The following is a 27,306-nucleotide window of genomic DNA, read 5'->3' on the forward strand; positions in this document are numbered from 1 at the left end:
CACTGCTGTGATGTTGAGAGAGGTGCGAGATAAAAAAATAAAGCACTTTAATTGGAATGATTTTAGCTTGTGTGATTTATCGCAGGCGCGGATCAGGTAACGGGCCAATATTAACGGGTCTAGGCGGGTGCGGATTTAATTTTTATATTATCACGAGTGACGGTTCGGATCTGGTGCTGAACTTTGCGGGTACGGGCGGGCACGGGTCTCCAAAAATGGACCCGTGCAGGACTCTACCGTCTGGCACCAACAACCATTCCATGTTCAAAGACACTTAAATCCCCTTTCTTCCCCATTCTCGGTTTGAACTTCAGCAAGTTGTCTTCACCACATCTAGATGCCTAAATGCATTGAGTTGCTGCCATGTGAGGGGCTGATTAGGAATTTGTGTTACCAAGCAATTAAACAGGTGTACCTAATATAACGGCAAGTGAGTGTACATAGCACTGTAAGAAGAACCATTTTAATTTATCAAGATAATGCTCACAGCACCTTTACTTTACAACAGTAGCAAAAAAATTATAATGTAGAAGAGTAAAGGTATAATAGGTATAATAGTAAAGGTATAATAGTCAATTTTACATTTCTATAGGCAGTGAGGAGGATAGGTGAATCTTCCACAAGTTAACATATGGAAAATGTTACTGTCACTGGGAGAAGCATCAAGGAAAATGGCAAAAAGTGTAAAATGAAGAACTTTGTCAAAAGAAATTATTAAACAAAAGCTTTTGCATCTACCAATATTATATTTCTTTTGAAATAGTAATTGAAGAGAAATCCAGCTAATGTCCATTTACTTAAACAACTTGCAACATGCAGACTTCTGTTTCATTGTCTTCCATGATCGTCTAGTTACTCTGATCTGCACAGGCTTAAGGTGGAATAAAATGGTTTCCTATGAAAGCACATTATATCAGCTCAGGACATAGTTGATCTGTAATGGGTCTTTGTGAAGTGAATGAGGATTCACTGGAATTGGAACTGATAGCCATTGTTCCTGTTGTATGGCGTGAGTGAGTGGGCTCTCTGTGCCTTTTCAACTCATGAAACCATGTAAAGCTTCACTGTGCTCTCTTTCTATAATGATTTCGTACTTTGAATATCCCTTTAAAATTCCAAATAAAGGAGAGATCAGTTAGGGATTTAAAAGCAATCATCTCCATTTTAAGATTATTCAATTTGAAACCTGAGCTCGTTTTTCTCCTCTCCCGAAAAAGGCAGAAATTGTATGCTGAATGAATGAGCAGCTTTTGCATGAAAGACTGATGAAGTAATCAGAGTGGTGACACCTGGGAGAGCATTTGGAGATAATTTAATACATGAAAAACTGTGTCTGTGATTACTCTGCTGCATTAATCTAATTCAAAATGTATTTTTTTTAAATACTAATTTGAACCAGTACAAAATGGTCTTATTTTACATCTCATCAACTATACTCATTTGTGCAATAAGGAAGCATGTACTCCAATGTCCTAACTTTTTTAAGCATTTGTCATAATCTCTGTACATGGTCAATCAGCAGGATTGACATTGATATGCTCTGCAGGCAATCTTCACCGATACTTACTATCAAAGAAAACCTGAAACTTTATTTCATCGCTATTCACCTACAGTGTGCACCTCTACAGTACATCAACCCCATCAACCTACAACCTACTCCAAAGAGATGAAACTGGGGCAAGATCTCAAATTTAATTCCGTTTCCCATTTCCATTGATCTACACACCAAATGTTGGACATCAGATGTGAGAGGCAGATAAAAGAGTTTCCTCTGTGTCACCTCTACCTTTATCAGTCATCACCACAGTGGCACTGGATGCTCACAGATAAGATAAAAACCTGACTGGCCAGCATGAAGCCATGAAGCCAATATCTTTCTCCCAACTCCCAACATTCTCCAAAAACACCAAAAAAAAAATCTTTTTTGGAATATTTATTTAAAACTTTTAGAATAAGAATGTTCTAATACATATGTTGTAATACGAATCTACCCCAACCAAAAACCATGGATTAATACTGATGTTCAAGCAGCCTTGTCAGCGTGGATATCTGTTTTTAAATACAGAAACGCTGACTATCGCAAACTAGCCAGTTATAATTTCAGGAAATCCATCAAAGCAGCAAAAAGACAATATAAAAACGTTGAAGAACAATTCAACACCAACATTGCAAGAAGCATGTGACAGGGCATCAATAACATAACAGACTTTAAAGGGAATAAACCAGCTAAAGTGAACATTGCAGACTCTCTACCGGATGAGCTTAATAATTTTTTGCTCGTTTCAAGGCTCACAACAACTCCTGTGGCTGCTGCAGAAGAGGTGAGTGCACTCTCCGTCTCTGTTATGGATGTAACCCGATTCTTCAGACAGGTGAATATGCGCAAGGCTGCGGGTTCTGATGGCATCCCAGGCTCATGTGCTCCGAGCATGCGAATTCCAACTGGCCGGTGTTTTCACAAACATTTTCAACCTCTCTCTCTCTCTGTCTGTGGTTCCCTCATGTTTAAAAAAATCAACAATTGTGCCCATACCAAAGAAAAATAAAATCACATGCTTGAACGACTGTAGGCCTGTTGCTCTTACACCCATCTTCAGCAAGTTTTTTTGATAGACTTCATCTGCTCTGTAGTGCCTGCCTCACTGGATCCGCTACAATTTACATATTGTAGCAACCGTTCTACAGATGATGCTATTGCTTTCACCCTACACACTCAGTTTGGAATGAGCCCCAGCATCCTTAGAAAATTCTACACCTGCACTATGGAGAGCACCCTGACTGGCTGCATCACTGCCTGGTTCGGAAACAGCACTGTTGGCTACTGCAAAGCTTTGCAGAGGGTAATGCAAACTGCCCACCACATTGTTGGAGGTGAGCTTCCCTTCCTCCAGGACAACTACACCAGGCAGTGTATAAGGAAAGCTCGGAGGAGCATCAGTGACTCCAACCACCCATCCCACAGACTGCTCTGGAAGATGTTTCCACAGCATCCGATCCTGCACTAGCCAACTGAGTGATAGCTTTTTCCCTCAGAATAATGAACAGTCAGAACTAATACACCCTACAGCATACTCTCACAATACAGTATGCCATACATTGCACTTTAACTCCAACAGTTCATTACTGGACTATACATACACACTGCATTTAATACAATGATCTATCTGCTACCACTGGATACCATCCAATGCACATCCATGACATTTTGTGTATCCAGTTCATGTATAACCTGTTGCATCTTCACTTTTATATGTGTATATATGTCTACATAATATAGAATGCGTACATACTGTGTATAATGTGTATTGCTAACTGTAAGTATGTACATATTGTGTATAATGTGTAGTGCTAACTGTGTGTACTGACTATATAGGTATGTGTATATTGCACATTGTCATCTGCTAAAATCTGTATGTTATTATGTAAATTGTTTCTGCACTGTCTGGAGCACGTTCCCAAGAATTTCACTTACTAAGGCACATGTGCTGTGGTGATGTGACAATAAAAGTGATTTAATTTGATATGAATATGGTAATGTGTGTGTAAATGACAACTTAGGATTTTGTTGTATTCTATTCTTACTTTAATTGGTTTTAGACCATTAGATGTGATGTTATAGTGCCACTGTTAGACTGGCCAGGACAGCAGCTGCCTTTCGCTTTAGACTCAGCCATGGAGTTCCACTGAATCTTACATTTCAATGTGGCCTTCTCCCAATTATTCAGTCGTAAGGTCACAACTGTACCTGTTTTCCATAGAGGAAGAACTCCTAATTTCTGCTTTCCAGCGCCGGTGTCTGCGATGAGAGTGGCTCCTTGCCCTGAAGGGTAACCAACAGAGACATACATGCAAATAATTAACTGTCTCACCCACATTTTATGCTATTTTGTACTGGGATAGACAATGGCATCGTCTATCGGCCCAACCCTAGTAAGCAGTGAGGCGAAAGAGAAATTACAATGCCACAAGACAATAATAAAAAAAAAAAAAAACGACATAACACCCTAGCAAGAGTTAGGGCTTTTTTGTATGAATGTCTCTGAAGTGTTATAATTTAATGTTGCACATATAAAAAAGTGTTAATTGAGTCTGAAATGGAGACATTTTAGTGACACTTTCAGTTATTGAGTGTAGATTTACATGAGATTGCTGATCTATTTCAATTACAGTTTAAAATAGAATTTAGCCGCCCAACAAATTATACATTATGAAAGAGAAGAGCATATTTAATAGATTGAGCTTAATTAATACACTTAAGACAGCAGCTTTTAAAACTAGTACATTTCAATAAGAGATTAACATTAAGGTATGGTTTTTGAGTACTTTTATCTTTTCTTTTTTTTTGTTGTTGTTGACTATATGTTTCCATGACAGTAATGACGGTTTCCTAAAAAATAAATAAATAAATAAATAATTAAGTTACACAGATAGAAATAATGTTTCTTGAGCACCAAATCAATTTATAATTTAACAAGTCAGAATAAAAAAAAAAACCTAAAGTATATCAGATGGAATAACCCATTTGTGCAATTAACATTCTCATGTTCTGACTATTTCTTAAATCATCTTTAGCATCTGTATCATAAAATGTAAAAATAAATTAAGTGAAGACGGAGATAAATTAAAGCTTATCTAAACATTTTCAGTGCAAGTGCAATTAATTTGCAAAGGACAAATAATTTAGAGTCTTGGACTGTGAAGCAAAAACACTTGAGAACTACTGATTTAACACACTCACAAAACCTGAACATTTTGAGGATCAGAAGCCCAGCGAGGCACTTCTTCTCTGGCTGTGTGTGAAGCAGACTAGAGCCATGAAATTGGTTGGTGTTTCTCTCTCTGGGTTCTTTCCTGCTTCAGTGAGGAGCTGCTCTCATGCTGCACTGGCTCTCCTTCAGTTTGAGAGACCACACAACAATAGCAGCCAATAACAGCACTCTTTGAGAGGAGCTGAGGTGCACTACAGTGTGGTTGTCAATACACCATAATCTAATCTAGAATATGTGACTCTTGTGCATGAGAGTTCATGAAGGTGCATTATACTGTAGAATGCATTAAGCTTTTGACACTAAAGGATAAACCACTGAGGAACTTGAATATAACTTAATAATCTGTCAGTGCTTGAATACTTTCAACTGAAATGTAAGCTGATGGGTTTTAAATGATTAAGGCACATTTTGAAATCACCAACCTCTTTTTATAATTTTTGTCCTCCTTTCTTTTACGTCTGGGACTTGAGCCACTGGAAAAATAGGAGTAAAACTGCTGATTAGGTTTAAATTAATGGTTCCATAGGAAACAAAATTCACAGATGAGATCTCTTTGCTGTTTCTGCTAGAAAACAATAAGATTAAATAAATTCTGTGTGTAATATATATGGTAAGTATAGCTATTATCTATACTTTGTGAAGAGCACTGTGCACTTTATTCTAGGAGAGAGCATTAACAAACCAAACATTAAATATAAAATGTACCTGTGTCGTCCCTTTCTTGAGGTAGACCTGGAGGCAGAGAGGAGATGACTTTAAAGGCAGTCGTGACAAAATAATAACACCACACCAGCATAGTGTACTCAAAGCAAACCTCTAAACATGATCTGATGTAAAAATCAATCACTACCTTTGCTGCTTCCTTTTCTTTGAGCTCTTCTTTTTCTTCTTCTTTCTCACAGGAGATGGACTGCAGGAGGGCGATCTGGAAAATCAAATATATGTTTATATTATATTCTGCACATATATTTTGGAATATTTTGTCCATATGTAAAAATCTTGGAATGTGTTCCAAACTATTTTATATAATTGAATATATTTTCATATCATCATTTTTTATTAAATCTGTTTCAAATTGGGATGCACGATATTATCGGCACAATATTGAAATCGACCGATAACTTAAAATGCAAATATCAGCTTTGGCCCGATATGAAACATTGTGCTTATATGCCTTGCCAATAAGATGAGTAACTCGCATGTGCTCAGGGTGTGCTAGCGATAAGATCATGTCAGCAGTGTGGTCATTCTTGAAGCAAACTTTTGATCATTAGATTCACTGTTGAGCATTTAATCTGAGAATGCAAGGACAGAATGACGCACCCGGTGTGGGAAAGAGTCAACAGTAGGGTGACCATACGCTCTCTTTTTCCTGGACATGTCCTCTTTTTGGAACTTAAAAAAATGCGTCCGTCCGGGATTTTTTTGATCGCCCAAAATGTCTGCTATTTCGCTTTTGCTTTCTACAGTCGCCATTCATAGTGTGCGTTTTTTGTTTTAGAGTCCTGTGAGGACTGTGTCCAGTCCCGCCTACTCCTGCAAACATTCTAATTTTTAATATAATTTTTGCACATCAGGAGGCCGCGATCAATATGTGGAGAATAAGCTCTTTTGGATGAGCACTCGTTGTTCACTTTCACTTTTGATTTTGCGATGGCATGCGCTCTGCATAAAGGAAGATCAGATATTTGTCAATGAGTTTAGGATCTGTTGAGCAGCAAATCCTCCAGCATGGTCTGTCAGCCATCTCTCTTTTCAACCCGTGATCAGTAAAATCTGACTCCTGCAGCTCGTGTTGAGGCTATCAAGTTCCCTCCATGGGTTTAAGCTTTGAAATTTTGCATAAATTACATTTGACTGAAATGCTTATATTGAAATATTTTGGATTCTACCTATGATAAAACTGTGCTCCCTCGAGTCCTAATGCCTGCCATTAATCATTAATAATGTGTAATATGTTTGTTTTAATTTTCAAACAGATTATATAAACTTAAATACAAGGAGCACTAAAATATTTTCAGAATTTGTTCAACTCTTTTGCTTTAGACCATCTACAAATGTTAAATATTTTTAAAAAAATTTAAAGATTGCTTTATAGTTGCTCTCAAAGTTTTCAATGTTCTCTCATTCTCAGAACTTCATTATTTAATTCTCAAAAGTAGTTTTTGTTAAAAACTAACCAAAATAATTTTAGCGCTAAGCTAGATCTACTGTCATGTGAAATGTGTAAAGTGAAATGAATGAAAAGTACTAATTGGCATTTCATTTATAGTAGATTTGCTTTATTACATTGCATCAGATTTCTTTTTGAACACGGTCTGCCGCGTAAAGCACTATAACCAATCACCCACATTTCTGCTGAGCTTATGAATGCAATATCCAATCAGAGGCATTTTGATTTTTCATCGCAGAGAACTCCAGAGTTGTTCAGTGTGCCACTCAATGACTGATGAGATCTACATGAGATTCTGGCAGTGACAGCTCAGAACCAAGGGGTTTTCCCTAAAGGGCAACCTGCTTTGCATGATTAAGGTCACATGGCGTTGCCTTAGACATGTGGAGGAAACCTTAGTTCCTGTCTCAAGGCCAGTTTTGGGGGATCCTTGTCATGACTCCCTCACAGACTAGGGAGCGGTCATGAGGGGCCACTCTGCCTAGGGTCTCTGGGAAGGCTGCCATCTCCCCTGGCACATCAGCTGCCTGAAGATGCTGGTCATGTTTCATGCACTGATACACTGAAACCTGGCGGCCCTTCTTGACGGCTCTCCTTGGGAGATTCCTGTCAGGAGGGACCTCCTCTCTCAGGCGGGGCTCCACCCTTAACGCCCTCCTGGAGTTATGGAAACTGTGTGTGTGGACCCTAAGAGGGAACAGCTCATAGCTTACGGTCTCTCAATTAAGGTTGTTGAGACCATACTCCAGTCCAGAGAAACTGTACTCCATGAAGTGGAATATTTCACTTCTTGGTGCAGCAACCATTAGATCAGTGCATTTGTGTCAGTGCTGCAACTCCTGAAGGAACAGTTTCTGCAGCGTTAGCCCCCTCCACCCTGAAGGTGTACGTGGCAGGTATAGCTGCTTACCACACCCCTCTCTATGGCCAGTTATTGGGGAAAAACCCCTTGGTTACATGTTTCCTCTTTGGAGCCTTGAGGGTAAGGCCTGCTTCACTCTATAGAGTCCCATCCTGGGGTCTGGCCATGGTCTTAGAAGCAAGGTCTTTAATTAATCTAATTAATGCGTTAAATTATCAGCCCTATTTAAAGTGCATTAAAATAGAAACTAGTTATTTCAAATCATAATGCCATTTCACAATATTACTGTTTTTACTGTATTTTTGATCAAATAAATTCTGCCTTGGTGACCATAAGAGAAAAAAAATTACTGACCCTAAACTTCTGAACAGTAATGTATAATAAGGAGGTAAATAATAAAAAGAATTGTAGACATGCACTGAAGAAATAGTTAAGTTAGTAGTTCATAGTTCAGATTAGAGAAGCTTTTGAAAAGAACCCAAAGAACTCAAAGGCAGCCATAAAACTGAACGTATAAAATATAAAGAAATGTAAAAGCCTTCGCTTAAAGCGTAACAAGCTGAGAACAGTTGTTCTGTTCAATGGCTATTGTCATTACATTAATAATGTGCTTTTTATGACACAACCACACTGTTTATTGTTCACTAATGTACTTTGATTAAATACAGCATAAAATCGTTCTATCTATCTGAACTGCATGACATTTTCAGTTTTATTGACTGCTCAGAATAAAAGATTATTGTTGTCACATGTGATAATTTGTTTTGTGGGCTGACCTGTGTCTCCTCCTCTTCCTCTGTGACTTCTTCTTCTTTTTCTTTGCTTTAGGGACTGGACGAGGGGACAGATCAGTATCAAAAGAGACACTGGAAAAGCAAACACAAGAGAGAACACAATTTTTAGAATCTATTTGTTATTTACATTTTATAGGTTATACAATGACAATTATTCAAAAGTAAAAGCTCGATGAATGACCAGTCATTCACTGCAAGCAAAGATCAGGGTTGAGTTAATCAAACACTGATTGATTTCTAACAGTATAAATGACAGAAAGTTTCTTTACAGCTGTAAATAAAATATTTCTAGAGACAGAGAGCTATTATTCTTAGTTCTTTGTGAGAGATAATGCAGGAAATGCCTCGCTCACATATGCAACAGTTCCTTGATCTCTTGAAAAACAGACAATACAAACATACACAGGCATCTTCGAGGAAATGCCTCTCTCAGATATGCACTGGTTCCTCCTCATCCCCTTCCTTCCCCTCACCCATGTTCATACACTTCATACTCTGTATTTTTCTAAAAGCCAGGTGTGCATCTAAAGTCTTAAATGAATCTTTGAGAATCTGATGTCTTGTATTTATTTGTTATCTTTGAATTGACTATGTAAATGGCATAATACATATTTACCTGACTGTTAATAAATTGTTATGTTTGATTCTATTCTGACTTACTCTGAAAGTATTTTCTCAAGTAGATTAAGTGAAGGCGTTTGTTACTGAAATCTGAGTCCAGGGTTAGTACATACTAAATCTCAGACTAGATGGAGCAGGGCACATCAAGTGAGATTATAGATTCCTGACTAACTGCATAACTTTAGTTAAGATGTTATACAACTGCATTACTGATTGTTGGGGACTAAATAGAACCACTATTTAAAGAATGACAATAATGAGGCGGTCTATTAAACAGTTAGTCATAACCTCTGACAAATGATCAGACTGGAGAGTTTGTGATCATGGGGTACATGTACATCGGCCGGCATTATACACTCTGAGCGACATAGAATCCTGAATGAGTAAATATAAAGTAAAGAGTTAACTAGAATAATCAAATGTCATAATAATAATAATAATAATAATAATAATAATAATTAGAGACAGACAATCAACCAATTTGTCTTTCAACCTAAATTCGAGGTCATACTAAAATGGAGTTTAGATAATAAAATGGAGTCAAATATATTCGAATTTAAATTGAATAACAATTTCAACTTCAGCCAGCACTGGATACCTTCCTTGGACCTTCCATGGACCTTACAAACTGATGAACTTGAATCTAGCAATTTTTTATTATGTTAGTTGTCTTGTTGCTGTTCGGAAATGTAACATCCAAATAAAAGGTTAATGTTCTATAATGTTTGAACATAATGTATTACATAAACTAAATCATAGCCTAAACCTAAGCGATACCAATGTTAACTAAAGCAAACGTGAAATAAAAATTGCATTTGCTGAAGCAACCATTCCATTTTCCAGCTTGATTCTATAAATCTATTAGCTCTTGTAGCATGATTTGTGTTCCACAGGACTCATACTCGAGTGCAACCCTGTACCAGGTGAGTGACCAAGCATGTTTACTATGTTAGAAAGCCATACAAATGAAGCTGGTTATGTGATGCAAACCTCAAAATGTATCAAAATGTACAAATCATACACTATGTAAAAGTGTTTTATGGTCATAGTATTTTGCAAAGAATTACTTACTATTTAATAATTATATATATATTAAATATATATATATTATAATAATTATTTACAAAGTGTAAAGCGCACGGGACAAGTGCACTCAGGGCATGTCCAAATCCACTTTTGCTATTTTAACGATGGAAAAACTGTTGGTGGGCCTGGGGTGCATGGTCTAAATGAGTTGTCCCTATTCTCTTAATGAGTAATGGGTGTGTAATGATAAAACCTTTGTAATCTTCGGGAAGAAGGAGGCGGGAACCGGCGGACAATCAACTGAAACTTTAATAATGACAAAAGAAATACAAAACAGCGCGTAAGCCCCTCACGGACGATAAAAAGCAAAACACAAACTAAAATCCAGGCCTGGTACTCTCTCGTCCTTCGTGGGACCCGATACCGGTGGGTCGAACAGGTGTTGTTCATCCCCAATCACTCCACCGGCCTCGCTCCTGTTCCCACGTCTCTCTGCCCCGCCCCACTCGTCACAGGGTGTTTTTTGGGCATAACATGCAGTAAATCAAATAGAGTCTCATATTCCATTCCCTTTAAGAGCCAGTTGGTGCTGGACAGGAAAATGCGAATGGCGCCAGACTGAAACTAGCAAACACACTTGCGCTGCGCCTTGCATCGCATTGCGCAGGGTGTATTATAGGGCCCTTACTGTTTTATTGACACTAGTGTTCGTTTCTGATGGAAACTACATTGAATTAAATGTATAGGTATAAATGTTATTGGAGTTTAAAAAATGTAGGTAGAAGAACCTTTGAACAATGCCAATTAACCTTTACTTTCACCCAAAATATCTAAATTCTTAAGAACAGAAAAGGCATTTGGAAAAATAGAGGTTAAAGAGGAAGATATTTAAAAGACAGCAAAAGGTGAGAAAAATAGAAAGCTGCATGCTCAGACAGGTAGATGACAGGCGGCATTTAAAATCAACTTTTAGTAGCAACACTTATGCCACAACAAAGCAGAAGATCAGAGAATGGACGGCATGTCCTGACTGAGCAGGACATGTGTGCTGTTTCAAAAGCACAGAGGTGTCACCTCAAAATTGTCTTTTAAAGGCAATAACATCTAGGGGAGTGCAAGAAAGGATTTGAAGCTTAAAATAGATCCCACACTTCATCTACTACTGAGAGTCTTGATTCCAATTAAAGTGCAATCATCAACAGGGAAGACTATACACAGACAACAGACATTTATATCACACTTTTTCACTGTTTACTAAAGCATGGAGTGCTACTGTTATTATTTTGATTGCGGCAATGACACATCACTCTCGTTCCATCAAGACGAATAAGAAGATTCAATCTAAAGTGGACGTGAAACGCTTTAACCTAACCACCAATATTCCTGATTTAAATTGGAAGGGAAGCGGTGAGATGAACGAGTTAAAGGCATTTTTCAAGCTAATTGCAAAGGTTACATTTCCGCCCCCCCTGAACGAAGGGGATTTATCGATTTTAAAGAGTGTAAAGACACTGTTAATACTGCCATCTTATGTAGCCATACCAAGTAATGTCCTTGCATCACTTTTAATCCTTTGAACCCGCCCCAAAGAAATCACTTAGATTCTTCAAAATCCCCATTCTGTACCATTTAAACATTAATAAGGCCCATGGAATGGAACAGCTGACCTCTATAATATTTTCAAAGGCAGATTTTCTGATACTGACCTTATTTAAATATTAGAGACTAATTTTAGCTCACTATATTAAGCTTAAAATGCTTAAAGAGCATGTCTCATAAGAATTAGCACAGTGGAGGAAGAACATGTGTGTATGTAACCTGTGTAATGCTATTTCCTTCATGAGGTATGTGTACACTAAATAGCTCTTTATACTGTACACGTACACCTTAAAACATCACATACTGTCAGAATGACATGCATCTGACAGGCAGCAATGAAAGCGTGGGAGGAACTACACAGGATATCCATGACAAATACACATTATGGGAGCAGGGTAAAGGCAAGGTGGCAACGGCAATGAGATTTCCTTCTTGAGGCACATCACTACAGCAGGATAATAATATTTCATAGACACAGGGGAGTGCTGTCCGTGACAGTCGATGAATTACAGACTGTTGTAGCTTTGGCTTTACCCAGCCAGTCAGTGATTCAATATGAGCACTGAGAGGAAACCATTTAGATGGTTCAAAACACAGACGGAGAGCCAGGCAGACTGTACGGATGTGCTCAAGGGGGAGCGGGCTGCTTACTCACTCTCTGAGAGTGGAAAAGGCTGTTTGGTCTGATATCAGAAGGCAGTTCATCCAGCCATTGCTGCATTAGCAAGCCTGAAACGCATTAGAAGCTGATTAGCAGAAAAGCAAGTGCCATTTCTGCTTAATTATGAGCCTTTGTTTCACATTACATACTTGACACAGGCGCACACGCACACACACACAGACACAACAATAGTACAGGATTTGTAGTTAATCTCAGTTCTACTCTTTTTCTGGCAAAGTAAATGAGATTTGGTTGCTGCAGCTTTAAATAAAATATTAATATTTTTTAAATTATATTAAATTATTTTAAATTAGTTTTTTATTAAAATTTTAGATAAAGTTTTAGTATTTTGTTGTGTTTTTGCCATTTGCCATGACACAGGAGTGTATTTTCAAATCTCTCCCGTCCCACTCCTGCAAAAAAAAAAAATCCCATCCCGTCCCAATCCCATGAAAAAAACTGGGAGAAAATCCCATCCCGTTTCAATCCCGGAAGAATGAATCCCGTTCTCTCCCACTCCCGTGTTGTATTTTTATTTTTTTTTGTTGGCCGGAATCTGTCAGTTACAGTAAAAAAAAAAGTTTTCTATTTTATAGTATTATTATTTTTTTCATTTGAACGTAGACATTTCACTATCTTTTTCATACAGAGTGTTACGATCGGCGACCCAGTGAAACGCAGGAGACGAGAGATCCAATCGCAGTGTGGGTTTATTTGGGTAATCCAACTCAGAATCCAAGATGCAGGGGTCAAAACCAAAAATCCATCCAAACAAACAAATAAACAGAAAAAGGAATAGGAACAGGAACGGAAACAGGAACGGGAACAGGCATAGAACCTAGAAACTCGGAATGCTACTTCTGTTTTGACCGTAGTTTCGATGCGCGCTAAAAAGCGCGGAGGGCGTCGAAAAAACTGCAGCGAGTAGCCTCTCTTTATAATGCCTAGCACCCAATCCGAAACCCCTGGAAGCGCTGACCATGCATCTGCATGAATGGCTAAGGGCTGGATGCGAAGCGCGCTCTGTTGACTGGGCAACGGCGGCGCTCGGGTGTGCTGCGCATTTTCAGGCGGGGAGCGCGCTGATCACAGCGGGCAGATCGCTCCTCCTCGACCCCGTCCTGGCGCTTAACCGACTGGGGGAAGGCTGAGCAGGTCCCGTGGGACTCGTTATGTCTGCGAGTAACTGTGGGCTGCATGTGTGCACATTTACCACTTTCAACTCGCTGTCTTGCCTGTGCAGAGCGTATGTGCACGGGCCTCGTTTTTACAGAAGCCACGCGCCGTATGTGACATAGTGTATGTGGGCACTGGGGAGTGGGCACGTTTACTATGCGGCGCGCTCGACCGATCTGTGTCGATCTTATGTGCGCGAGCCCTGTGTGCAGGGCTGTGCTTACATGTGGAGATGGGCACTGAGGAGTGGGCATCGTCACTGCATTTATAGCACCAGAAATAACACTCTTTTCGGGAAACATCTGGGTAGCAGTGATAACGGCTTTTGTGTGCAGGCAAGCGGGCACTCGTGCAGGCTTGCGCATTGCAGAAGACGCTAAGGCAGTCACAACTCTTGGAACTGCAACAGCAGCGGCCTTGGGTGAGAGGTCGGCCGCAGCGGAACTCGTACACCGGCGCTTTCCTAGCAGTGCTAGGATGTTTTCGGGGCTTCTGGCTTCACCGCAATCCTCTGCCGTGGCTCCCGCGGCGCGGGGCGATGGCTTGAAGAGCGAGAACGGGGTCCCGAGCTGCGTTGCTGACGCTGTCGCGATGACGCAGCTGGAGGCGGTGGGCGTGACTGAGAGCTCTGTGGGGCCGGTCTAGAGCGGCTAGCTGCAGAACCGGAGCGCTTCGGCAAGAAGTGCTTGAACGCCTGCGAAGCTTTCTGGTCCTCGGCGAATCTCTCCACAAACTCGTTGACAGATGATCCGAAGAGGCCAGCAGGAGTCAGCGGTGCGTCGAGGAACGCAGCGCGCTCAGACTCCTTGATGTCAGAAAGCGTCAGCCACAAATGCCTCTCAGCCACCGTAGCGGAAGCCATAACCCGTCCCATGGCCTGTGCAGCGGACTTAGCAGCGCGGAGGGAGAGATCCGAAGCACTCCTCAGATCCGCAAGACAGATTGCTTCAGGTCCCATCTCATCCAGCTTGCGGAGGAGATCGCCCTGGAAAATCTGCAGCGTGGCCATGGTGTGCAGCGCAGACGCAGCCTGCCCAGCAGCAGAGAAGATCCGTGCGAGCAGCGATGACGTCATGCGGCAGGCTTTGGATGGCAACGCCGCCTTAGTCCGCCGTCCAGCAGAGGGCGGGCAAAGGTGCACTGCTATAGCCTGTTCCACCGGCGGAAGTGACAGAGAGCACGTATCCTCTTCCTCCGACGCGGGCCTGAGATCCACTTCCTCAGATGACGCGTCGGCAGACAGCGGACGCTGACCATCGGGAAGCCCACCAGGGCGGCGCAGAAGACCACCACATCCGTGTGGTCGAGACAGAAGCCCACCGGGGCGGCGCAGAAGACCACCACTTCCGTGCGGTCGAGACAGAAGCCCACCAGGGCGGCGCAGAAGACCACCACATCCGTGTGGTCTAGACAGAAGCCCACCATGACGGCGCAGAAGACCACCACTTCCGTGCGGACGGGACAGAAGCCCACCAGGGCGGCGCAGTAGTCTTATTGTCTTATTCACATATCAAACAGATTCTATTGCATGAGAGACTTCATGAACATAACCATACATATTTTTTTACCACTTGTGTGCAGTTCTGGTGTTCACATTAACCTTTCAATAAATAAAGACTGCTATACACTATATATATATATATGTATAGCAAATTGTGTAAATAGTAGACATATGACAATACTGTAAATAATCCAGCATCAATAACCAGCATAGTAGGTGGTGGAACTGCACCTTAAAGATGGTTTTGTCACCTGTCAAAAAATAGAAAAAGAAATAAGTGTGTAGTTACTACTGCTGCACAAAATCATGTTGTTGGAAATGATAGACGAAAGTGAGACACTCTACCCACCCCTGACAAAAATTAAGTTTGTCACTGTGAGTGTGATTCACTGGCCAAAAAAGAGAAAACACAAAAACAAGTTAAAGATGAATTTGACTGATTTAGCACCCCCCCCCCAAAAAAACTATTGGGATAATATTGTTATTGTACATTCTTTTGCCCATTATAATTCTGTAGTGAAAATCTGATATTGTAGTAGTCAGATAGTCCTGGTTCCAATCTGTTCTGAAATTAACCAGTTAGAGGTAAAACAACTTTTGCTGATTCACTGACCAATGTGAATTTCACAAAGATGTGTCCAGTTATGCTTTTTATTTAGCTTGTAAGTTTGCTCTACAGCTTTAAAAGTCTTTCCATCAGTTTCAGTTGACCTTGAAGGCACACAGGTAATGAAAACACCCCTAATGGCCACCATCACTTCAGCTGTCAGAAGGAACAGCGTAGAGAGGGTCGTTTTGTGAGTTAGACCGAACACTGACACACTCAGGAGAATGGACAAGGTTAGATAGTTTAAAGGCTGTCAACATTGATAACTGACATTTCACTGAGGGCTTCAGTGCTGTTTACATTGCCAGTACTGCTGTACTTAACTTTCTGCTTTGGAAAAAAAACTGCACCATGATTTTCAAAATCAAAATAGAGGCTTAAGCTTGTTGTGAAAGTTATGATACCATAAGGCTTTCCACATTTGAGATGTTTATTTTATTTGTATAAGAAAGCATGTTAAAACAACTGTGTACAGTATGGCAGAACCTTATTTTACCAAGTGAGACATGTTCCTGGGACAACATCTTTGTTGTCCTTGGAACAACATTGTGATTAACCAATCAGATTTGAAGAACCAGTTTATAGATTTTGTGAAGTTTACGCTTAAAATCACTGTTTGGTGCTTGTACATCAGTGTCATTCATCTATCATTTCCTCTGATCTTAGGGATTACTCATGGTTAAGGTTAGGTTTAGGTGTAGGGATATGGTCAAGAATACATTTTTGGAGTAAAATGTTGTTCCAGGGTCAACAAAATATGTTGACCTAGGAACACATCCAACTCAGCAAAATCACGACGTGTGTACAGTATGTATATGATTTAGGATTCTTCAGTTGTAATGATGAAGGAAAGCTGTTTATGTTTATTTCAGAGGTTTAGCTTGATCTGATTTAATCATTGTTTGATCTTGCATTGTTTAGCGGCGGTTGAATGCTTCATCATAACATCTCAACACCCCCACCCCCCCCCCCCCCAAAAAGGCTCTTTGCATCTGCTCTTCTCTGGCAGAAAACAGAGCATGAATTCACCTAGAGATTAGAATGTTTAAAGGGTTAGTTCGCCCAATTTGCTAAATTATGTCATTAATAACTTACCCTCATGTTGTTCCAAACCCGTAAGACCTCCTTTTATTTTTGGAACACAGTTTAAGATATTTTAGATTTAGTCCGAGAGCTCTTAGTCCCTCCATTGAAGCTGTGTGTACGGTATACTGTCCATGTCCAGAAAGGTAAGAAAAACATCATCAAAGTAGTCCATGTGACATCAGAGGGTCACTTAGAATTTTTTGAAATTTTTGAAAATACATTTTGGTCCAAAAATAGCTAAAACTACGACTTTATTCAGCATTGTCTTCTCTTCCGTGTCTGTTGTAAGACAGTTCAAAACAAAGCAGTTTGTCATATCTGGTTCGCGAACGAATCATTCGATGTAACCGGATCTTTTTGACTTAAGCTGTTAACTTGTTTAATGTGGCTGACACTCCCTCTGAGTTAAAACAAACCAATATCCCGGAGTAATTCATTTACTCAAACAGTACACTGACTGAACTGCTGCGAAGAGAGAACTGAAGATGAACACCGAGCCGAGCCAGATGATGACTCGTTCACGAGTCAAGAACCGTTTCTGTCAGACGTGTCCAAATCGAGAACTAAGGAGCTGATGATACTGCGCATGTGTGATTCAGCTTGTAGCAAACCGACACACAGAGTGTCTGAACCAAACGGATTCTTTTGGTGATTGATTCTGAACTGATTCTGTGCTAATGTTATGAGCACAGGTAAACCGAAGGCTTGCAATCATCGCCAATGACGCCATTACGTTGAGCGCAAAAGAACCGCTGAACAGTTTTCTTCAACTGGTTTATTGAATCGAACTGTCAGAAAGAACTACTGGTGATCCGAAAACCGATGCAACCAGTTTTTGACTCGTGAACGAGTCATTATCTGGCTCGGCTCAGTGTTCATCTTCAGTTCTCTCTTCACTGCAGTTCAGTCAGTGTACTGTTTGAGTACATTAATTACTCTGGGATATTGGTTTGTTTTAACTCAGAGGGAGTGTCAGCCACATTAAACAAGTTAACAGCTTAAGTCATTTGTGGATTAATGCGTATTGGAGACGCGAACCATTTAAAACGATTCAGTTCGATTTGGTGAACTGGTTCAAAGAGGTGTGGTTACATCGAATGATTCGTTCGCGAGCCGGATATGACAAACTGCTTTGTTTTGAACTGTCTTACAACAGACACGGAAGAGAAGACAATCCTAAATAAAATGTTGTAGTTTTTGCTATTTTTGGACCAAAATGTATTTTCGATGCTTCAAAAAATTCTAACTGACACTCTGATGTCACATGGACTACTTTGATGATGTTTTTCTTACCTTTCTGGACATGGACAGTATACCATACACACAATTTCAATGGAGGGACAAAGAGCTCTCGGACTACATCTAAAATATCTTAAAAATGTGTTCCAAAAATAAAAGGAGGTCTTACTGGTTTCGAACAACATGAGGGTAAGTTATTAATGACATAATTTTGCAAATTGGGCGAACTAACCCTTTAAGATAACACTTGAACTGGCGTATTCCGTTTTACATACTGATGCACTGCTTGTGCCCTGCATTATCACAAACTCTTTGAAGCTATCAGTGGAATTATTGTGTAAGGAATCCAATGCTGAATCATTTCTTTCAACAGGTGGAATCTGAATTTTGGTGGATTGGAAGGAAGAGGACCCCATAAAAGACACCAGTGATAAAAATTCCAGCAACACCTGAATGTTTACACTGTGGCAAGGAGATAACAGTGTTCGTGCCTGTCTCGCTTTAAAGTTTAGGGATTCTAAATCATGGTTATAGAGTGCTTCATATTTTCATATGTTTGATCTTCTCAAATAAAATTTGCATTTGAATAAGTGTATTTTTTTCAACAGCACATGCTGTTTTCAAGCCCTTAAAAGGTGGTGGAAAATAGCTATTTTACCTTCATAGTCTCTACAAATAGCTTTTTTTTCAAGAACTGCAAAATAATGCTTTATATTGAAGTGTTTCCCCTTCTCGGAAACCTGCACTGCTTCCTCTTTGGGGACTGCCGACAGCAGGACCAGTGTCTGAAGCACGTGTGACAAAACTCCAGTCAAACTGGCCTACGTGGCCTGTGATGTCACAGGCGGGCGGCCAGAAGTATAAGAGTGTGCCTGCCGAACATGTCACCTTTTTTTGTTGTATTCAGAAGCCGTTTGTTTGACAGTGCATGTGAAGGTGTTATGGAGAAAAATAAGGCAAGCAAGCATTTTATCAAACTTCAATCAAACTTTATTTCTAAAGCCCTTTACAGCAGCCACAAGGTGTCCAAAGTGCTTCACATCAGATACAAATAACACATCATTCGAACACAATATTCGAATAAAAGTGGAAAAAAAAAGGAAAAATAAAATTATAAACAATAAGCTATATATAATTACTTAAAAACATCAATGGACAAAAGAAAAATAAAAAAAAATGTTACAATGTTACACCGCTACTGCGTATTAAATGCCAATTTAAACAAATAAGTTTTAAATTTGGTTTTAAAGAGTACAACGTCTGTTTCAGTACGCATGTCAGGGGGGAGCTTATTCCAAAGCTTAGGGCCAGCAACAGCAAAGGCCCTATCACCCCACTGTTTATGCTTCGACTTAGGGACCTGTAAAGTGCATTGATCAGAAGACCGCAACCGCCGATTTTGTCCACCCAGAGTTAAAAGCTCAGACAGGTACTCAGGGGCTAGCCCATTTAGAGCTTTAAAAACAAACAATAAAATCTTAAAATCAATCCTAAAACGCACTGGAAGCCAGTGGAGAGTAGCTAAAACCGGAGTAATGTGTGCTCTTCTAGGAGTACTGGTTAAAAAGCGAGCAGCAGCATTTTGTACAAGTTGCAGATGGGAAAGAGATGTTTGACTCAGACCGACATAAAGAGCATTGCAATAATCAGGCCTTGAACTAATAAAGGCATGTAAAGCTCTTTCCAAATCGTGCCTTGTAAGAAAAGGCTTAACTTTACTCAGCAGACGAAGTTGGAAGAAGCTCATTTTTACTACACTGCTAATCTGTGTATCAAATTTCATGTTGCAATCGAAAGTCACGCCCAAATTCCTGACAGTTTGTTTGGCACATGGAGTCAAAGCTCCCAAACTTAAATTTGAATTTACTGACATGCATCTTGTATTGAAAACAATGCATTCAGTTTTATCTTCGTTTAAAGTAAGGAAATTGCGAGAAAGCCACAGCTTAATCTGATTAATGCAATTTTGCAAGCGGTTTAATGCTACACTGTCATTTGATTTTAAAGGCAGGTAAATCTGCAGATCATCTGCATAACAATAAAATGACAGATTATGCTTGTTTATTATAGCCCCTAGTGGCAACATATATAAAGAAAACAGGGTGGGGCCCAGAATTGAACCTTGGGGCACACCACAATAGAGGGGGGCAGACGATGATGAGCAATCTCCCATTGTGACAGCGAAACTCCTATTTGTTAAATATGACCTGAACCATTTAAGTGCGGAGCCTTGAATGCCTACACAATGCTCAAGACGTGCAAGAAGAATTGAATGGTCCACTGTATCAAATGCTGCCGTTAAATCCAGGAGCACTAATACAGTACGGTCCCCTGAATCTACAGATAGTGCTATATCGTTTTGAACCCTTAACGGTGCCGATTCGGTGCTATGACGTGATCTAAAACCAGATTGAAACTTCTCAAACACAGAATTTTGTTGTAGAAAAGCTTGTAACTGATTTAAAACAAGCTTTTCTAACACCTCCAAAATGAAAGACAGATGTGAGACTGGTCTAAAATTGGACAAAACATTAGGATCAAGATTTGGTTTTTTAAGCAGGGGTCTAACCACGGCATGTTTAAATGCAATTTTAGAAAGTGTGTGCCTCCATGTCCGAGGTTTCTGACACCAAAGGACACAAAATCTATGTGTTATATGTCTTGGTGGGGAGCATGTGCATTTGTTGCTCTGAATGTGCTCATTGTAAGAAATTCTAAATGAAAAAGCTCAGTTTGTGTTTGTCCCTCTTCTCCCGGGATGAGGGACAAGTTTCTGCATTCAGCTCCAGCTGCTGCTGAGGCACAGTGTAGACTCAGATCTTGGGTTCCGCAGGTTGAGCTTGAGGAAAAAAATTGAGAAAGGAATGGACCTTTCAAAAGCTTCTGCTGTGAGCTCAGACACATGGCAGGATACAGATACTTCTTCTCATGGGTCATCTGATTCCGCATATAGCACTACATTGGGCTCATCTAGTGAGAGTAAGCATGTGGATGTGATTGGTGATGGAGATGAAAGAGTAAGCAATGAATTTTCCCAACCTAGCTCGAGTCCAGCATACAGGGAAAATGTTGGAGGTAATGGTGCGCGCTACGGTTTGAATTAGGCCCCGTCAGAGACAGTTTATAAGAGACATGCCACTTCCTCAATCCTCAATACAACTATATAAGGAAAACCCGTAACGGCAAAGATGGCGGTTGTGTGCACATGTCCCGCCCCTCCCGCTGGAAAGCCAATCATCTGCTTTTAACAGTCAAGCCGGGAAACATTTAAGCCTATCGTCTGGTTCCACTGACGTATGCGCACAGTTGAGGAACCCTTGCGCATGCGTAGTAAAGGTATAACCTGTGGGGAAAAAGGCGTTTTAAACCTTATTTTGGGGCAAAGTCATCAAAAATTTTCAGTGATTTTTATCATATTTCACTGTTGTTTCTATACATGCTGTTTTTATGTCCCGGTGACCAGTGAAAGTGCAGTTCTGACTCTCTGCCCATTCATTTAGATAGGAGCTGGTCTTGTTATTCTGAAATAGCTGCCCGGAGGCGTTGCCAAGATGGCGGCCGAGTGGCACGACTTGCCTGAAAGGACTTTGCCCCGTCCACACAGAGTTGCATTTCGCTGTATACGCATACATTTTCTATTGTATAGGCGTTTTGTCCACACGGATCCAGCATTTTGGTAAAGTGAAACCGATATGCTTTAGGTCCCAGAGTGGATAAATTTAAAAACGCCTTCTTTGCGTTTTTGTGTGGATAGCGAATCTAGTATATTTTCTGAAACGATGACATCATCAGCCCACGTCTCACCTTTAGTCAGACAACACTACGTCACGTAACAGCAACAAAAACATGAACAAACACTGAACGATTGTCTTTTTATTAACTAACATTAACACAGATTAATAAATGTATTAATCCATGTTCATTTGTATACCGCACGCAAGGTTTATGAGCATAGTCCGAGTTCAACCTCTCCGTTTTTAGTGTATCTCTGTGGCAGCGCCACATATTGGTCTGGCATGCATACTACATCGTTTTGTGTCGGTTTTGTGGTTTCGTGTGGATGCAGATATTTCTTGAGATGAGGAAAAAAAAAGATCGGATAAGGAAAGCTCTGGCTTTGTATGGACGTAGCCTTAGTCAGGTCAAACTGGTGGAGACTTGCACACTATGGCTGTTTTTCAAACTTACCAAGCAGACTTTCTTAGAGATCTAGATGAGTGCAAGGTTTTGTTCCCTGAGGCAGTCGAGGAACTGTGGACCACAGATTTGGCTCTATGCACCACTAAACAGACTGCTGCTGCCATTAGGCATATGATGGCAGCAATGGTGGCTACGGAAAGGCATTTGTGGTTAAATCTTGTGGACATTGGGAGAAAGGAGAAGCCCTTTCTTCTTGACGCTCAACTTTCGCCTTCCGGACTTTTTGCCACTTCCATTGAGAAGGTGGTTGAGAAGTTCAGGGAGGTGAAGGTGCAGTACACTGCCTTAAGGAAGTTTATTCACAGCATCCCAAGTCTTCCTCTAAAACCTCTGAGAGGGCTGTTCTGTCTTGATTTGATTTTTTAGGATAGAAGGCAGGAGCAGAAGAGTAACATGGCCACTCGCACCCACTCCTTGCTCTTGAAGTCCTGTAGGCGCTAAGAAGTGTTGGATGAGAAGCGTTTCTTATTATAAACTGCAGACTTGATGTGGTCCATGACTAGCCGTTCAAAGCACTTCATGAGAATATGGGTAAGTGCAATTGGATGGTAGTCATTGAAGCTGGATGGAGAGGGCTTCTTCGGCACTGGAATGATGGTGGGAGCCATGAAGCATGTGGGGACTACAGCCTGACTAAGCAAAATGTTGAAAATGTCTGTGAAGACATCAGTGAGTTCCACTGCACAGTCTCTCAGTACATGCCCAATAATTTTGTCTACAGTGGGGACTTGTAGAGTGTTGTTTCCCCTGTGTTGGAAAGTCAATGTGTTGGTATATTTTTGGGAACACACTCTTTAAGTCTGCGTAGTTGAAATCCCCAGCCAAGATTAGAAAAGTATCAGGGTGGGCTGTCTGCTGCTCACTGATGTGCTGGTACAGTTCATTTAGTGCCTTGTTCCTGTTGTTGTAGCTGGGAGGGATGTATACAGCAACGATCAGTTTGGTTGTGTATTCCAGGATTTCCCATACATTGATTTATTTGTGGCAGCCTGCCACAATATTCACGTTGACCGCAACAAATAACCACCGCACCCTGCCATCAACTCCCCCGTCTCATACACTAGTGCGACTTTAGCACTATATTTTGCAACTTTCAGACCTTTTTAACAACTTTTTTCCATAAAAGGTCCATACTGACAAACCTAGAGACTATTTGTAATAAAACTTAGCTATCTGTTAATGTGCACTGTTTGTAACTCAGACGCAGGCAGTGCGCTGCATGAGGCAAAAAAAAAAAAAAAAAAAAAAAAGTAATATGGCCAAACCTGTTTTTGCTATTTTTGTACCAAAATGTATTTTCGATGCTTCAAAAAATTCTAACTGACCTTCTGATGTCACATGGACTACTTTGAAGATGTTTTTATTACCTTTCTGGACATGGACAGTATACCGTGCACACAGTTTCAGTGGAGGGACTGAGAGCTCTCGGACTAAATCTAAAATATCTTAAACTGTGTTCCAAAGATGAACGGAGGTCTTACGGGTTTGGAATGACATGAAGGTTATTAATGACATAATTTTCATTTTTCGGTGAACTAACCCTTTAATATAAAACCCAAAATCAATATTGAGGATTTTCTTCCAATAGTTTGTGCATCACGAACAGTGAGTGATCTGCCTGCTACAGTATTTTTCTCTGTGCATCCTTCTTCAGCGTCTCTGGCCTGTGTTAATGGGCATTAACAGACTTCATATTATCACATAAATGATATTGTGTAAGTCCAGAACTGAGAGTTGCAATAAGGCAAATAACTGCCGGTTGCCAATCGAGTAAAGGCCAAAGTATATTTCGGCCATCCGCACACCATTGTTATTTATGTTATTTTCGTCATCAAGAGAGCTCTCAGACAGCCGCGCAACCGTGGTACTGTGCATGTGAGCTCATCCATCCGCGTTAATCTGTGGTTGAGTATACTTTTGAAAGCTGTGCGGACGCAGCTGTGCGCGAGACAGAAAGGAACGCTGTATGTGAAGTGTACCTGGGCCCTAAGTTCAGCCATCCTACACATGTGACTGACCGCTCGGAAGGGGTCAGTGTTACTCTGTACACTGTACTCAGCCTGAGGGATTCCTACTCTTTCAGTCTTCAAGGAGACATGGAAAACAACGCATACCGCAGGAACAGTATAATGGAAAATATTTGTGGTTTTGAAACCGTGACATTTTCAAATCGCAGTATACCTTGAAACCGGTCATCGGCCCATGCCTACTCATGACTGTATGCACACTTAAAGACAGGTAGACGCGATGAAGACGTACAATAACACTGCGACTCACAAGACAAAAAACACTATAATGTAATGTAATAATGGTTCTCCGAGAGGAAACAAGATGCTAAGTGTTCTCACCATGCCTAGGGCTTGCCTGTTTTCACATCTCCTTCATACAATCAAATTGGTGATGTGTTTGGCAGGCACCCTCTTACACTTCCCGTATACACCCGTCCTGGTGGCAGCAGTCCCAATAGTGTCTGCTAGACACAGCATCTCGTTCCCTCTCAGGGAACCATAAAAGTTACTCCTAAACACCAAAACATTCTTGATGAAAATGTGTATATGACACAGCTTTAGCAGATACAGACCTCTGAACTTGCCGGTGACTATGGCGTTTACGTCCTCTGCATTTTGTGTGTCCATTTTTCTTATGGGTTTTTGCAACTGCATCTTTTGTTTTCACTTTTTCCTCATCGTCTTTGGGTGCTAGGCTAACTGCTGTCTCCAGTCTGGAAGAACAGAATAACAAAAGTCATTAGAATCAAATATTTTACAGGCAAAAGGCTGTCTAACCTGCATTAAAGTCCAGACAATCATAAAATGACTTTCTGTGTTTGCCTTTTGTAAAGTTTGGGCATTTATGCAATGATCTTAATTATAGCTCTATAATGAAACTGAAATGCATTGTTCTGAAGGCATGAAAAAGGCCCATTATTTTGTTATTCATCTTGTAAATGCACTTGTGTTTGAGGAAGTAGGTTGAATTTGGTCCTCCGCTGAAAAACATTGAGCATTTTCATGTTTCTCTCTAAGACCTTCATAAATGCAGAGGTCAACTGCTCAGCATTCAAATGATGTGTCAAAAGAGAAGCCTTTATTTACACGCCTCAGTTGAACTGACATTTCTAAAATTATTTGTGCGTATCCCAAGGTTTTAAGGTGCATGGTTTGGAAATTCAAGACTAACATGTGCTCGTCTTTCTGTCAGTGGAGATAAGTGAAGAGTTATATGTGTATCCTTCATGATCTTACACTAAAACATCTGACATTTGAAAATTGCACACACAAGTCATTGTCAATTATATTTTTCATGCTGTCTAATGATTCACTGAATACACCTGGCCAGGCTGAAATTTTGTTTATAATTGGTTGACATGAAAACTGAGTAATTTGGTTTGTGTTAGCTATACAAAATACAGCTTACTTAAAAGTTAATTGTAAGGGTGATGTCTTTTGTATTCATATATATTTTATGTCTAATGTACATATATTTTTTTATTTTTATACACTGAAATGTACAATGTTAATGTACTGAAAGACACAAAAATGTAAATAATTTTCTTTACAAACTTTTTCAAACCTTTATGATTAAAAAAAATTGCTAGAAAAAATACAATTATAATAAATATAATTTGTATGGCTTAAATTAGGTATCAGGTGCCCTGTATGGATAAAATATACTGTACAAAAAGAAATATCATTACTGTCATACATACAGTGCCATACATTTACTGATGTGTGTGTGTGTGTGTGTGTGTGTGTGTGTGTCAGGGTTCTGTCACTTTAGTCTTTATTTGTGGTATTGTGACAGAGCCCTGACACTCCTGTCATGGCTTCAAGTGCACTCTGCATGCCCTGTTTCCTTATTTCATGTTGGACCTTGGTATACGGATCCCGGCACTCATGTCTTGTTTTGGTTTTGTGTCAGGGTTCGGACACTCATGCTACCTGTGTTCTGTCTCGTTGTTGGAGCACACGGTTATCAAGCTCGCTCGGGCTGTGTGTTATGTTATGTTTTGTGCTGTGTATTACACAGCTTGTGTTTTCAAGGGCTGTGTGTTTTTATGTTGTCATGATTTGATGAGAAAACACAGCTTATGAGTGTTCTTGTTAGCTGTGTGTTTGTGTATTATTTTGTTTTGCTGGCCATACAGTATACTTGTGGTTTGTTTTGTGTGAGCAAAAGGCTTTTCTTGTTTGTTTCTGTGTGTCATGAGCTCTCATGTTTATTTTCTAACCCCTCCCACCTTGTTACCTGCTTATTTGGTTCATTTGCCCCACCTGTTGTCCCTTGTCTGCTCCCTATTTATTCTCCTTGTGTTTGCAGTCCTGTGGTACTTTGTTGTTGTATGTTCCCTGGTTGTGTCATGATCCTGTCTTGCACTGCTTGCAAAGTTGCCAGTCTGTTTCCCCATGTGGTAGTTTTTGTTTGATTTATTTTATCATTAATGAAGAGTCCTTGTCTCACCCTCACACCCAAACCCTGACAGTTGTGTTACAACCTGTAGAAATCAGACAAAACATGAAAATATATTTCTACTAAAATCACACTTTACATACAAATACAAAATAAAATAATTAAAACAGCTAAACTGTGGTTTTAACAGTAAGACTGCTGTTTAACACTCTCTCTATTCACAATCAGAATGTGTCTGATTGAAACGGGACTTGAGCAAAGATATACCCAGGTGATTCAGCAAAGACTGTGACATAACACTTGAGCCATTTGTTTTCCTGTAATTGCCATGTTCCTTAAAAACAGTTAGAAAATAAATGGATAAATAAAACTGATTACTAAAGCTTGTTGAGTAGGCCTGACTTGATTTCCTTGGCATAATTACAGATCCAGCTCTTGAGTGTGAGAGTAGTGTGTGTTGCGTGAACTTGTGTGTCTGAGTGCCTGCATGGTTTGTGTGTGTGGGTGTCTGATTGTAATGTGAAGTAAATCAGTCTTGCAGATTAAATGCTGATTGCCTCTCTCTCAGCAGCAGGAGGAGGC

At 40.2% G+C, this 27,306-nt stretch overlaps 1 protein-coding gene across 2 annotated transcripts in view; it reads right to left on the reverse strand.

The window, feature by feature from the left end:
* Nucleotides 1-27,306, reverse strand: part of srrm4 (serine/arginine repetitive matrix 4) — a 114,803-nt gene that overhangs the window by 12,694 nt on the left and 74,803 nt on the right. Inside the window, exons 2-7 of one of the 2 annotated variants that reach the window (XM_059548689.1) lie at nucleotides 24,896-25,036; nucleotides 8,581-8,670; nucleotides 5,620-5,694; nucleotides 5,475-5,501; nucleotides 5,192-5,242; nucleotides 3,746-3,820 (exon numbers count right to left, since the gene is read on the reverse strand). In XM_059548689.1, coding sequence (XP_059404672.1) covers nucleotides 3,746-3,820; nucleotides 5,192-5,242; nucleotides 5,475-5,501; nucleotides 5,620-5,694; nucleotides 8,581-8,670; nucleotides 24,896-25,036 — 459 coding nt within the window. The remainder of the gene's footprint in view (nucleotides 1-3,745; nucleotides 3,821-5,191; nucleotides 5,243-5,474; nucleotides 5,502-5,619; nucleotides 5,695-8,580; nucleotides 8,671-24,895; nucleotides 25,037-27,306) is intronic. The other variant, XM_059548690.1, reaches the window with a different exon arrangement.

This window comes from Carassius carassius, chromosome 4 (genome assembly GCF_963082965.1).
Source record: "Carassius carassius chromosome 4, fCarCar2.1, whole genome shotgun sequence".
Lineage (NCBI taxonomy): Eukaryota > Metazoa > Chordata > Actinopteri > Cypriniformes > Cyprinidae > Carassius > Carassius carassius.